The sequence below is a fragment of the Astatotilapia calliptera genome, chromosome 9 (assembly GCF_964374335.1).
Source record: "Astatotilapia calliptera chromosome 9, fAstCal68.1, whole genome shotgun sequence".
NCBI classification, from domain to species: domain Eukaryota; kingdom Metazoa; phylum Chordata; class Actinopteri; order Cichliformes; family Cichlidae; genus Astatotilapia; species Astatotilapia calliptera.
Window position 1 is genome coordinate 32,258,404 of NC_137430.1, and position 13,368 is coordinate 32,271,771.

General features: G+C 45.0%; 1 protein-coding gene and 1 long non-coding RNA gene across 11 annotated transcripts in view; one reads left to right on the forward strand and one right to left on the reverse strand.

The window, feature by feature from the left end:
* The first annotated feature begins 10 nt into the window (after positions 1 to 10).
* LOC145431185 (uncharacterized) lies at positions 11 to 2,113 on the forward strand. The gene is made up of 2 exons (XR_013911530.1): positions 11 to 893; positions 1,346 to 2,113. It is a non-coding gene; the product is annotated as an uncharacterized LOC145431185 (long non-coding RNA).
* A 600-nt stretch (positions 2,114 to 2,713) lies between these two features.
* tnikb (TRAF2 and NCK interacting kinase b) overlaps positions 2,714 to 13,368 on the reverse strand; it is a 67,285-nt gene continuing 56,630 nt past the window's right edge. For 9 of the 10 annotated variants that reach the window (XM_026180622.2, XM_026180621.2, XM_026180615.2 and 6 more), the window contains 8 exons: positions 12,902 to 13,072; positions 12,664 to 12,807; positions 12,379 to 12,513; positions 12,133 to 12,233; positions 11,801 to 11,950; positions 10,075 to 10,234; positions 6,358 to 6,497; positions 2,714 to 6,273 (listed from right to left, as the gene is read on the reverse strand). In XM_026180622.2, the coding sequence (XP_026036407.1) occupies positions 6,190 to 6,273; positions 6,358 to 6,497; positions 10,075 to 10,234; positions 11,801 to 11,950; positions 12,133 to 12,233; positions 12,379 to 12,513; positions 12,664 to 12,807; positions 12,902 to 13,072 (1,085 nt within the window). In that variant the 3' untranslated portion in view covers positions 2,714 to 6,189. The remainder of the gene's footprint in view (positions 6,274 to 6,357; positions 6,498 to 10,074; positions 10,235 to 11,800; positions 11,951 to 12,132; positions 12,234 to 12,378; positions 12,514 to 12,663; positions 12,808 to 12,901; positions 13,073 to 13,368) is intronic. The other variant, XM_026180618.2, reaches the window with a different exon arrangement.

Here is a 13,368-nt window from a genome sequence, read left to right on the forward strand (position 1 = left end):
GTATTTATTTCTAATACTTAATATTGGGCATGAGGTCTTTTTATTACAACAAATGTGATGTACAGAGCTTTACTAGGTACAGAGGGATAAAGTTGATGAGTCATACCATGACGATATGGGAGAGTTACTGAAGGTAGGTTAAGAAAAAAGGTAACGATCAGATCAGCAGAATAGCTTCATGCATGTCTGAGGGTGGTGCAGGGCACTGAGACAGTGGGGAGGTGTGCTGTAGAAGTGACAGGCCTGGTTTGAGTCCCTACATGTTTGCAGTGATGGTGCACAGACTGACAGATAAGGTCTGTCAGGATGCTCTGTGGACTATGGTATTGCAGATGATATTGTGAGCTGTAGTGACAGCAGGGAGCACGTGGCAGAGAGGTAGAGGTATGCACTGGTGAGAAAAGGGATGAAAATCAGAAGAAAAAAGACATTTATGAATGACAGGGAGATCGGTGTAGCAGTGAGGCTGCAAGGAGCAGAGGTAGTGAAGATAGATGAGTTTAAATACCTGAGGTCAACCAGCCAAAGCAATGGACAGTGAATAAGAGAGTGCAGGCAGAGTCGAGTGGGTGCAGATGTTTATTTGTGACAGAAGGATAGCAGCAAGACTGAAAGGGAAGGTTTTCAAGATGGTAGCGATGCCTGCTGTGATGTATGAATTGGACACGGTGGTACTGACAACAAAAACAGGAGGAAGAGCTGAAGATGTTAATTAAAACATCAGAGGAACAGCTCAGGTTGAGAAGCAAGGCTGTGATGGTTTGGACATGTGCAGAGGAAGGACTGGGGTTATAATGGACAAAGGATGATGAAGATGAAACTAGCGGAAAGGAGGAAGACCTCACCTCAGAGAAGGTTCATGGATGTAGTGGAGGAAGACATGCAGAACGTTGGTGAGGTGTTTTGTTGAACCTTAATAAACTGCTCCTAGATATTTACATGACCTAGTGGCAAGAATAAATCGCCATTAGGCGATCATATACATGACATTCGTATTCATGTATAACATAGAATCAGTGAATTTTCTCTAACGCCTCCTAGTGGCAAAACTCCTTCCATCTTCTTAGGACACTCCTCACTCCTTCAGTACATTTAATACTAATTTAAAGTACTGATAAATATGTAAAGATCCTTTTACTCTGTAGATGCTATGAAGTTTAAGGTCTCCATCCATTAGTTTGGCTTTAACCATATGTTGCTTCAACATAACACATTCAGCATTAATGTTAGCCGAGAAACGTGTACTAATGCCCCTGATCCCATCAGGGGTACTGGCTGTGTGATGTCCTCTTTAATTCTTTGTGTGCGGTACGTCTCTGAAACTTGTTATTTTGGTTTTTCGTAGTCACTTGGATGAGTGGCAGAACGTTTCTCCCGCTGAAAACGTTACATCCTGATGAACAGAATCAACGTTTTGGGATTTCCTTACCTGGATCGAGCATGCATTCAGACGTTACATGGTAGAGTGTGAACATAATGTGCAGATGCACTGAGCTTTGGTCACTCTTGGTGGTTCTCTGTAGTTTCCCTGAAGCCCATGCAGTGACCAGCTCAGTGTTTGATGGATAAAGGAACATGCATGTGTCTACAGTTAAAAAGGATTTGGCTACTTCCTGATTTATTTATTTGAATCTATTTTGCACATTTGTCACACTTAAACATTTCTGATAAAACAAATTTTAATGTTAGTCAGAGAGGTGCAGTCCTCCTGATCTGCTGCCCAGTTGCCTCTTAAACTAGTTGTGCCTCCCTCACCAGTAAAAACTGCAAACAAGTGTTTGTGATAATGGACAACAAGTGTTTCACATCACTGTGGAGGAACTTTGGCCCACTCTTCTTTGAAGAAATGTTTTAATTCAGCCACACTGGAGGATATTCCAGGATGAATGGGATGTTTAAGGTCATCCCAAAGGACCTCAGTCAGCTTTAAGTCTGGCAGCTTTTTTCCCAACTAGGTGTTCCGATGTTTTCAGATGACACGCTCTGGTTCTTTAAACGTTCCTTTTAGCTCTACTTCCATTTCTTCAAGATGCTTTACTTTTTTGTCAGTGGAAATAAAAACGTGTTCTTTATAACTTGCCTTGTTAAATAAAGCTTACACTGAATAACAACACCATCTGGTACAAATTGGTATTACCCTAAAGTACAGCCTTGCCACATTCAGTTATCTTTTTAACAACATACATGGATGTTTTGTACATAAAGTCAATTTTTCCAGACCGCTTTGAATATATAGGAAGGCAACAATAACTTAATTAACGAGTTGTTACAACCAGGGTGTGCAGAGGAGCACAAAGCTTGCAGCAGATGTGCAACAGCAGCAGAAGACCACGCCCGTTGAGCCTCCTGAGGTTACAGACCACACAGGCTCACTAAAAGTTAGCCACAGAAGAGTGCAAAAATGTTGCCTGGTCTGCAACATTCAGATGGAAGAAAGGTAATTTAACTGACTTTGAATGTGGCATGGTTGTGGCGTCAGAATTTGTGAATGTGAAGCCAACAAACCTGCAGCAACTGTGCGATGCTTTCATCTCAATATGGAACAAAATCTCTGAGGAGTGTTTCCGGGACTGTTTGTGAATCTGTGCTGCAGCCTGTAGAAACTCTGGGTCTAAAACAAATGAGTGTTTTTCCTATTAGGTCTTTATCTCACTCAGAACACAGAAGCTGCCGTGTGACTCGGGTATGAATAAAGAGAGCGGGTCAGGTGTGGTTGCTGTACAAGGAGAGGACATTTATTGTAGAATTCCCAACACCACAGATGCGTGTTACCAGGTCGAGGTTGTCTTTTGATTGATTCCAGTGATTCAGACGGGGTGAAAACTCACATGCATGTCACACACCTGCTCACCTCCACGCACGCGCACACACACACACACTCACGCACACTCACGCACACTCAGAGGCTAACAATCGTACATATGTTCACAGTCTTGATACGTACAAAAATTGAAATACAAATACAAATAATACCACAATAAAAACATTGTACTGTTTGATTTTTTTTTTAGAAATTCTTATAGCTATGTTCTCTATTCTGTAGAAAGACAACTATGCTTTAATAAGTGAACATTATTTTTTTGTCTTTCTCTAAAATGATCAGTAGGATATCATCATCATAACGAAAATTCTTACAGTATATATCTCTTTTTTTAATCTATGGTTTCTCAAGCTGACCCTGCCTCCTGACCTTTATTCACAGGGTGCTGCTAACATCCTGCACATGTAAAAGGCTTCAGCTGGCCTTAACGCGCCATCACTCGCCCCCTCCACCATCTCTTTTAAAAACAGCAAAAGAAGATCAAGTAAAGGATGGAGCAGCTTCCTTCTATAAACACAAACGCGTACAGTCAGCAAAGGCTCAGCTCCAGCCTTTAAGAAGACGCTCCTGCTCGCTCTTTACCAGCTGCACTCTGGAAATGATCGTGAACATAAAAACTTTAATGGTAAACGTGTGATCCTCCAGTGTGCAGTTCAGCAGATAAAAGCCCAGCTGTTGTTTTCAGCTCAGAGATGTAGGGTACACAGTCAGACGTCCCCCGCCCCACCGCGTATTGCCTCAAATTTACAACTCATAACAAGTAACGTAAAAAAACATGAATGCCATCATGCAAAAACGAAATAAAGGCAAATGAATTATGGAGAGAAAAATCCAAACTAAACTTTTGAGCTTAGTCCCCCTAAAGCGTCGACAGATTCACAAAGGGATGAGCCAGAAAAGAAAGGATAAAAAGCTAGACTGTCATTATTTTCTTTGTCTGTCCTTAACATCAAAGTGAGTATTTACACGAGTGCACACAGCAGCGTGGACAGACGAGAGTAAAAACCTCCAGAAGGTGGCGCCTACTCTACAGCTGAGTTCTTCCTGTGAGAAAATGATGGGAATACTTTTGTTGTTGTGTTGCTGTTGCAGCAATGGTACAATATCTACAACCTCCCTCCCCCTGCTGGGAACAAACCGGGACAAAGCAGCCGGCTGTGCAGCAGCTCCGCGACACTCGCTGCTCGTCTGAACTGTTGTAGCCTCCGACGGGGAAGAACAGCAGCAGCATCAGTGTTCACACTGTGAGAAACGCCGTCTGCACGGCCTCGTGGTTTCCTGCTGGAACAAAGAGCTACATCGGTCTGAGACAAAACATTTAACCGCCATCGTTATCGGCGTGACAACAAGCAGCTTATCCACACTAAGCCTGGGTGTTTTAGAATTTCAACACACACATTTGTTGGTTTTTGGAAGCACCGATTCAGCTTCTTCCAGTTCACATATAAGACACAGCTTTGGCTCTGCAGGTTTGGATATCTGCAGATAGATTCCAGTGTTAAATTCATAACGTGTATTAGCCACTGTGAGGAAGAGCCTTCATGTTTGAGTCTTTCCTCCATAAAGATGACATCTGACGTCCTCCCCCGTATCCTTAACGGGTTCTGACACCTCAATAATACCAATAAACATGTGGTTTGATCACCATTGAAAAGGTTCTTTGCTTTTCAACCCAGAAGCTGCCTATACTGCCGATACAGCTCTAGTAAGGCCACAGTGATGCACACCCAGTGGTTTTGTTCTCGACGCAGGCCTGAAATATGACAGAAGCTGCTCACATAACAGAAAACATGCATCCGAGGGGGACAGCGTCAGGGCTCGACTCAGACTTTGCTCTCTTCGGTTCGTAGAACGTGTACTGAACGGGTATGGATTACTAAAAAAGTAAAAATTATTACTGATAAGCTCAGCGTGAGCGTCTATTTTGCACTCGGCCATCATTTCTCATGTCAGCACAGTCTCATAACAAAACATGAAAGTCGTGACAAGGCAAACTGTTTTTGTCATGTTCATGGACACAAACTGTCAGGTTATTTTTATGAGCCCAGACTGATTAAAGTAAGGGTTAAAAACGGGGTTAGACTTGTCACCACAAAACTGTAGCTAGATTTGTCACTGATTAATAGAAAGCTTTGAGACTGTGTTAGTCATTTAACCTCCTCAGACCTGAACTCTTCCACGGCAGCATGTTTAATTTCTCTTTGATATTTGGGCTGATTGGGACCTGATGATTATTTAAACACAGAATTACCAGATTTTTTTTTTTTACCTGATTTTTGTTTCTAAGAAACATCAGAGCCACATATGAGGATATTTGTTGAAAATTTCGATACAACAGTGGCAGTAAAACGTCCTCGTAAGTGGATATCAGGCCCTTGTAGAGCAAAATTGAGTATTTTGGTCTAAATAAGCCACATCTGTGGACGCCAGGTCCTGGGAGGTTAAGGTCACACTAACTCTCTTTCCACTGCGTCATTCACATCTCTTCCTCTGCTTTTGAGAAACTAACAAAACAATTTCTCTCTGAGGATTTTTTAACTTCTTCTAAAGCCTGAAATTCTTTATTTGAAAGATTCTGCAAAGCGAGTCGCTTTTGGCTATAAATAAGTCTTTGCCATGATCTCTATTCTTTTAACACTACCTTAAATAAAGCCATCTGTGCGCACCCCTCTCACTTCTTACTGAGTCAAATGTGCATCGAGACAAAGGAAGGCGATTATTTCGAGGGACTAGTTTGTCTCAGCAGAAACTTAAAGGCAGCCAGAAACCACGTTGTGTGCAGGTGACAAAACATCCTCACGATCGTCAACGTTCATTTGGTGGCGCTCAAATCCACAAAACTGTCAGATCCAGCAGGCTTAGTGTGGACGCTCATGCTTCTAACCTAATTTAATCACAGTATAAGAAGCAGTACCAGCTTTCACTGTGACACGCCAAACCACCTGCCGCTGTGCCCGCAGTGTGAACACTGCTGTGATGTAAAGTCACTGATGTGCTACACTCTGCAGCTCCTCACTCAATCGAACGGGGAGGTCGAAGGCTACTCGGCATGTCCACAGCAGCCGTTGGCCTGCAGGGGAGGAGGAGGCGTCGTCCGCCGACAGCACGAGGAGTCGCCTTTGCTCAGCAGGCAGTGGCACCGTCCGCGGGGGCCCTGTAGTGCCCCCTGCAGCTGGAGGGGGGGTGTGTGTGGGGTGGGCACACTCCTGCAGTTTTCTCCTGATGCTCAATTGTCCGTTTATCCACAAACACACGCACGCGCACACATTTACACACACATACACCGTCCTCCTGTCATCCCTCCATCCCTCAGTGGCCAATGTTCGGGGTGAAGAAAACAAGGGTTGCGGGTCCAAGAGGTGGAAGGGTTACCAGTTCATCATGGAGCTTCTGTTGAGGGTCATGAAGAAGACTTGACTGCTGCCTCCAGAACGCACCGAGGCGAAGAAGACCTGCAGGGAGAGGGCAGCACGTCATACAGGTGTGTTTCAGGTGTGGCGCCTTCGCTCGTGTGCGCTGTGTGTGCACAGACTCACCTTGTCGTTCCTCTCCGTCAGGAACTTCAGTCGCTGAGCTCGCTTGTGCATGAAAACTCCGTCGAGGTGTCCCGTCTCCACGGACCGGATCTCAATGGCCTTCTCTCCCCAGCCCATGATCTGATTGGAGTGGATGTAGGCTGCAGGGGAGGAAAGGGTGCACACGCACACACACACACACACACACACACACACACACACACACACACACACACACACACACACACACAGAAGGGGGTTGGACAGGAGAAGACTCAGCACCAGTCTCACACCCAGGCCAGTCACACCTCGAGGCCTCCTCCGCCTCACTTCCGGGAGATTATTGCAGCAGTTTCTGACGGATGTGAACGACCAGCGTTGGGAGAGACGCGTCGCAGGCCTGCTGTCTGGCAAACCTCGTCGCTTTGATGTAAAGCAGTTATCTGAGCTGCCACATTGCATCGGGCTGTCCAGCAGCAGTGTCATTACAGCGTTTAAGGGCAAAGTCAGCCAATCGGAAAACTGTAAGAGCAGAACCCAGTTTAACCTAGTTGCAGGATTAGGGAACACTGTGAAACGTGAGTCCGCAGGGTGGAGGCCAGTAAATGATGACAGCTCGCCCAGCTGTGCACAGCCGTGGCCTTTTAAAATGAACACTCCCCTAAAATGATGGTGAAGTCTCAAGAAGGTTTAGCGGGAAATGTTTGTTTGTGATGTGCACTACAGTGGGAAAGTTCAGGATCTCCTTATTTCTGCTGTGTGAGGTTTCTCTGCTTTATTCTGTTAATGCTGCCTCTCTCAGGCCAGCGCGCTCTCAGAGGAAATGAACCTTAATCTCAAGAGTTTCACTTGCTGGTTGAATGAGGGTTAAAAAAGATAAAGAGATAAATATTTAAGCCCCAGAAGTTTCAGCTTCTTTTTTAAATCATAAGAAGAAGTTTGATTTTATACATTTTATTGTGTTGCTTAATTTCTGATAAAAGTGAGAAATTGTAAATGGCCTGTATTTGTATTTGTATAGCACTTTACTAGTCCCTAAGGACCCCAAAGTGCTTTACACATCCACACATTCACACACTGGTGATGGCAGCTACATTGTAGCCACAGCCACCCTGGGGCGCACTGACAGAGGCGAGGCTGCCGGACACTGGCGCCACCGGGCCCTCCGACCACCACCAGTAGGCAACGGGTGAAGTGTCTTGCCCAAGGACACAACGACCGAGACTGTCGGAGCCGGAGCTCGAACCAGCAACCTTCCGATTACAAGCTGAACTGCCAACTCTTGAGCCACGATCGCCCCAGAAGATCATAATTATAAATCTATATATACCTTTTTACCAGTTTATTTGTTTTACATTTATTTCCCCCTCATAGTGGATGTGTGTAACACTGTATGAGGAAAAACTTAAATTATCACTCAGATGTATCCTCTTCCTGTTCACGCCCCAAATGACCTGTATAAATATACAGGATGGAGCTGATTGGGTGTAAATTTTTTCTCTCTACTCCAGGGGTCCCCAGTCCCAGGCCTCGAGGGCCGGTGTCCCTGCAGGTCTTAGATGTGTCCTTGATCCATCACAGCTGATTTGAATGGATAAATGACCTCCTCAACATGTCCTGAAGTTCTGCAGAGGCTGGTAATGAGCTAATCATGTGATACAGGTGTGTTGACCCAGGGTGAGATCTAAAACCTGCAGGACACCGGCCCTCGAGGCCTGGGATTGGGGACCCCTGCTCTACTCTATTACATATGTTACTTGCATGCTGTGTGCAGTATAGTTCTTGATCAGGCTGATGAAGGTTAATTAATAAATGTTGCTGGAGCTTTGACCTCTTTAGATCTTTGTTCTCTTTCATGCACTTTCACAGTGCAGTGAAGTTGTGCCAGAAGCTTCCATTTCATTTATATTAATGCGTCACCAGAATACTGGAGGGAAAGTCTCTAAACTACAAGCTCAGGAAAAGTGGCACTAATAGATTTTTTGATATCTTTTCTTTTATCAGAAGTTATTAAAACCGTGTTCAGGCCGGTCCACCTGGTCACCCAGGGTCAGTGCAGCTTCTTGGTGCTTCTTTTTATTCTCATGTGGGAGAAAAGACAAAAAGGGTCCCACATACGGAGGATCGGGATCGGTTGGGTGTTTATAAGCGCAGCGGAGAGTTAAATAAGTCAGGCGTTTAAGTTTTTACGGGGTGGGGGAGGGGTCGAAGCCGGGCTTGGCTGTGAGACAATCTGGTCTGACAGTTAAATACACAAAAACATGTTAACAGGAGACGATGCCCACACAGAAAATGTGACACGTCAGCAACAGTGCTCCAGGACAGAGACACAGTCACACACGTGTTTTTGTCATTCAGGGTTAAGCACAGAGAAATCTGTAAGAGTGAGGATGGGCGGAGACACACACCAGCTTTGACTGACTTGGATCGTAAGATTCAAGATCCACCCCTCATGCTCGGCTGCGCTCTGATGCACTCACGCTACTTCTAAATAATAGATGAATTTAGATGTGCTGCCCCTGCATTGATCTGGTGCAGAGCTTTCATCTCGTTGCTTTGCTGCTGGATCTCACAAACGTTTTGTCTGGACCGGGTTACTGCAGAGCTCGAGCAATCAAGGATGAAAGGAAGAGCGGATGAGAAAGTGCCTTTTGAAATGTTTCACGGTCAACAACGAGACACAACAAGAGGACAGAAGTTAACACAGCAGACACACGACACAAACTCAATTCACAAAGAAGAACGAGCAGACAGTAAACGACTTGTGAGAGCTGGGAGTGAGGAAGGCAAAGATCCGCCGCTATCAGCTCATGCAGCCGCTGGATGTTCAACACTTAACGTTAAAGGGATACGTCGAGGTTTTGGGATGTCATACATTTGGTCAACTTACCCCTCGTGTGATGAGAGCACTGACACTAAACTCTCCATGATCCTGGCGTGTGCGTGTTGCTAAAGCTTGCCTGGTTTTAAGGATTTGCAGACACATCGAGTTTGTTGCAATTCCCCCAGGTCAATGCTGGATGTGTGAGAATGAATCATTTTGTCTACATTTAACTAAACATTTTACTTTTAGTCCTGATCAGTTGCTCGGGTTGCAAAGAGAAGTCAAAATGCAATGAAGTCGTTGAGAAAATGGCCCTCACTCTCCCCTAATCTCAGTCCTGGTTTCATGTCTTGCTGAATTAAACCTGGTGTTCATTTAGTGAAGTTTGGACCTTACATAAGAAAATAAACCAGGTGTGCTTCAGGGTGGCCACACTATGTGTTGACTAAAGTGTATGCAGAGTATATTTGTAATATAAAGAGTTTAATCATGATTACTTTTTGTAAAAGTTCAAATCAATAAAGTCACTCCCTCTGAGCCAGCACGGTTACTTTTTCTAAATCTTGTGCTGATTTTAAAATAAACTGACTTAAATTTTCTCACACGGTAAAGACGTAGAAAGAGGTAACGGAGGCGATGGAGACAGTTTGTTCTCATCAGCTCACTGCTCTGAGTTGACCAAGTGCCCAAACCTGCTGTATCCCTTTAAGCAGGTAATGAAACAGGTGAGTGAGACGACAGTCTGGGCTTCTTGTTTACAGGTGAAAGCAAAAGGCAAGAAAAGGCAAGCGTGTTGCTCTGAGCGGAGAAGGGGTGTGGTAGATAGTGAGGGTGAAAGATGATCTGCTGAGACCGCTTATCAGAGGTCAGAGGTCAGTGGGGTCAGGGAAAAGCGAGCTGATTGGTTGACGTACCGACGGAGGTGGGCATCTCGCCCCACTGCAGCACCACGTCTTTGGTGATGCGTCCGTAGGTGTTGACGTAGACGCCCTCGTCCTCGTAGCACAGCAGCATCTCCATGCCGTCCGTCTTGGGCAGAACCACGATGGCGTGCGGGGTCACCTGACCCTGAATCTGCCAGGACGACAGACGGGAGGGGGGGTGTTGAATGGGGTGGGGGCAGGGGTGTTAGGAGCTGGACCCCTCTAACATCCCCCCTTCCCCACCCTGAGAGAGAAGAAACTGCTGCAACAATAAAGCCTCCCGCTCCTCAGCCACGCAATTGCCATGGAAACAGACACGAGCACAGCGTGATTCATGACTGCCAAAAGCAATGAGAGGCGGTTGCTGTGGTTACCGTCTCCTTGGCCCGTCCATCTCTGACTGTAACCAAAGCGGGGTTAAAGGAGGACAGCGATTCACCCTCTGCCTCTGGATTCAAACACCAGTTCATTCACTAACAAACATTCACTCATTCATCTGCTAATTCACTCACTCGCTGAAACATTTCCATCTGTGACTTACAGCCTCTCCTCCTCACACATTCCTTTGTTCTCTTCATCACTTCTGTTCTGGGGCTGTCACACATTCACCATTTCATTTGTTCTGCTATTAGCTCATTCATCCTCTCACATTTCCTCACACGTTCACTCCTTAAATCACACTCATATTAAACATGCAGTCAAACACAGTTACATATAAAGTACACATATGCAGTCATGTTTACAGCACATTGATTCATTCGGTGTGATCTACTGTAACCACAGCTGCTATCTGTCTGACCTCGGCCTAACTGGAACATCTGAATGAATTATGGGGGCGTGTCCCCGCAGAGCCTCGCACCAGCTTCAACAACAACAGCCAAACTTAACCTTAATGTTACCTAAAATAAACTTTTAATACTTTTTGGGGTAAAGTCAGAAAACTTTTAAAACATTTGTTATGGAATTACCAGTTTAATTCCCTGTAACCACTGAAATTGAAGTTATGGCTCTCTCCTAATTCTTTTACATTGGGCTTTATTATATTATGGGGACATGTTCCCCGAAGGAAGGCAGGTCCCTGTACGTGCACAATAGAGGTTCACAGCTGTTTTCAGAGGACGTACTGTTGTGAAACCACGTACATCCATAGTAGGAGTATTGCTTTTGTGGTGGGAAAGATTTACACCAAGAGTGGGCAACTCCAGGGCCGATGTCCTGCAGGTTTTAGATGTGTCCTTGATCCATCACAGCTGATTTAAATGGCTGAGTTACCTCCTCACCAGAGGCTGGTAATGACCTAATCATGTGATTCAGGTGAGCTGACCCAGGGTGAGATCTAAACCCTGCAGGACACCGGCCCTCGAGGCCTGGAGTTGGACACCCCTGCCTTACAAAGTGATTCACATTGTGAAGAATTGTCCCTGAAGACAAGCAGCAGTGTATTAATACCAGCACACACACACACACACACACACACACACACACACACACACACACACACACACACACACACACACACACACACACACACACTGCCTCAGCCTAAACCTAACCCAAGCCTAACTTTACCCTGAGCTAAAACCAAGTCTTTACTTTAGAAATTACTGATTTACTTTGTGGAGGCCTGTCCTAGTAACACACACACACACACACACACACACACACACACACACACACACACACACACACACACACACACACACACACACACACTTACATGTGAGGGGATGTAGATGTCGTAGGGATTTCCAGAATCCACATCAATTACATGGAAGCCAACACTAGAGCCGTAGATGACCTTTAACCTCTGCCCTTCCTCTACAGTCAGGTCCACCAGCTGGGGGCGATGCTGCAGGTCAGTGAAAGACTGGCAGACAGAGAAAAGAAGATTGACTGAGGTTCAGTCATGCACTAAAGCAGCTGGATATAACTTTGTGAATCAGGCGTGTGATATTTCCTCTCTAGTTGCAGAAGACAAATAAAATAAAGAAATACAAAGAAATCAGTATCATGTACTTTTCCAAATATCACAAGTCTTAGCTTGATTACCTTGAAAGCCATAAACTTGTGGTAAGGTTTAGGTGCCCAGGCATAGATCTCAACTGAGTTCTTCAGAGCAATCACCAAGAATTTAATCCTCTCGTACTTCACTGCAGAAATAAAGACACATTTTAATGTGAAATCTCAGGATTTCAGCTAAAAAAGATTTTAATTCAACATAAGATATGATAGATATTAATTTCTAGTTTGTTAGTGAACAGGTCCGCACGTCTCCCATAAACGATCTGAACGTACCGACTTTGTAATGCACGCAGCCCTCCAGGTCCCCGACTGTAATCCAACCCTGTTTCTTCTCCACTTCAGGGTCATTGTGTAATATCCTGTTCCTCAGCCAGGACAGGTAGTAAACCCGCAGCTTGTTCTTCTTCCCTATTTTGGAGGAAAATTCAGAATTGAAATGAAATGATAATTCATTTCCTGTATGGAACAAACATAAATTAAATGGTGTCTGCGTCTTTGTGAGTTTAACCCATCAACTGTGGATCTGTGATGTGGCATTTGGTGAAATCAGCTGCCAACCTGAGATGGTGACCAGGACGTTGAGTCCCTCCAGGACGTCCATCTGTTGGATGCGCCTTCGATTGATCAGGTTGTAAACTTTGCCTTGACCGCTTCGATCCAGCAGCATCAGGCCGTTCTCCGTTCCCACCAACAGGTTCACTCCTGCCCAAAACACACACACGCTTCCTTTTTAGCGCCTCTGTATCTGCACAGGATTCAAATTATCACGAGGCTGTTGCTGACGTGACAGTTTTACCCCAGAGAGCCGCACAGAGGATCTCCGAGTTGAAGCGTTTCTTGTATTTACGGATCTCGGGCGTGTCGCTGTGCGGCCTGATGTTAGTGGGGTTGACGTTGACCACGGAGATCTTGCGGGCCTCATTGAGCCTCGCCTGCTCCTGCTTCAGCAACTCATCAGCAAACAGCGCTGCAGCACAAAGTACAACAAAATGCATCATCATCTCATCTGCAGCTGCCCCATCCCTGAGACAATAATACAATATTTTACACTATTTTTTCATTTTACGCTACTAATATATTGGATTCTATTATTTTCATAATTATAAATTAGACTACATATATATCTATCTATATATATATATATAAAAACGCTGGCAATCAATAACAACAGATACAAACATGATTAAGTCAGGCTGTCAGGATGTGGGTTGCAAAGCAGCTTGCAGATGCATGGCTACTATAGGGGGGGCTAAAGAAACTTTA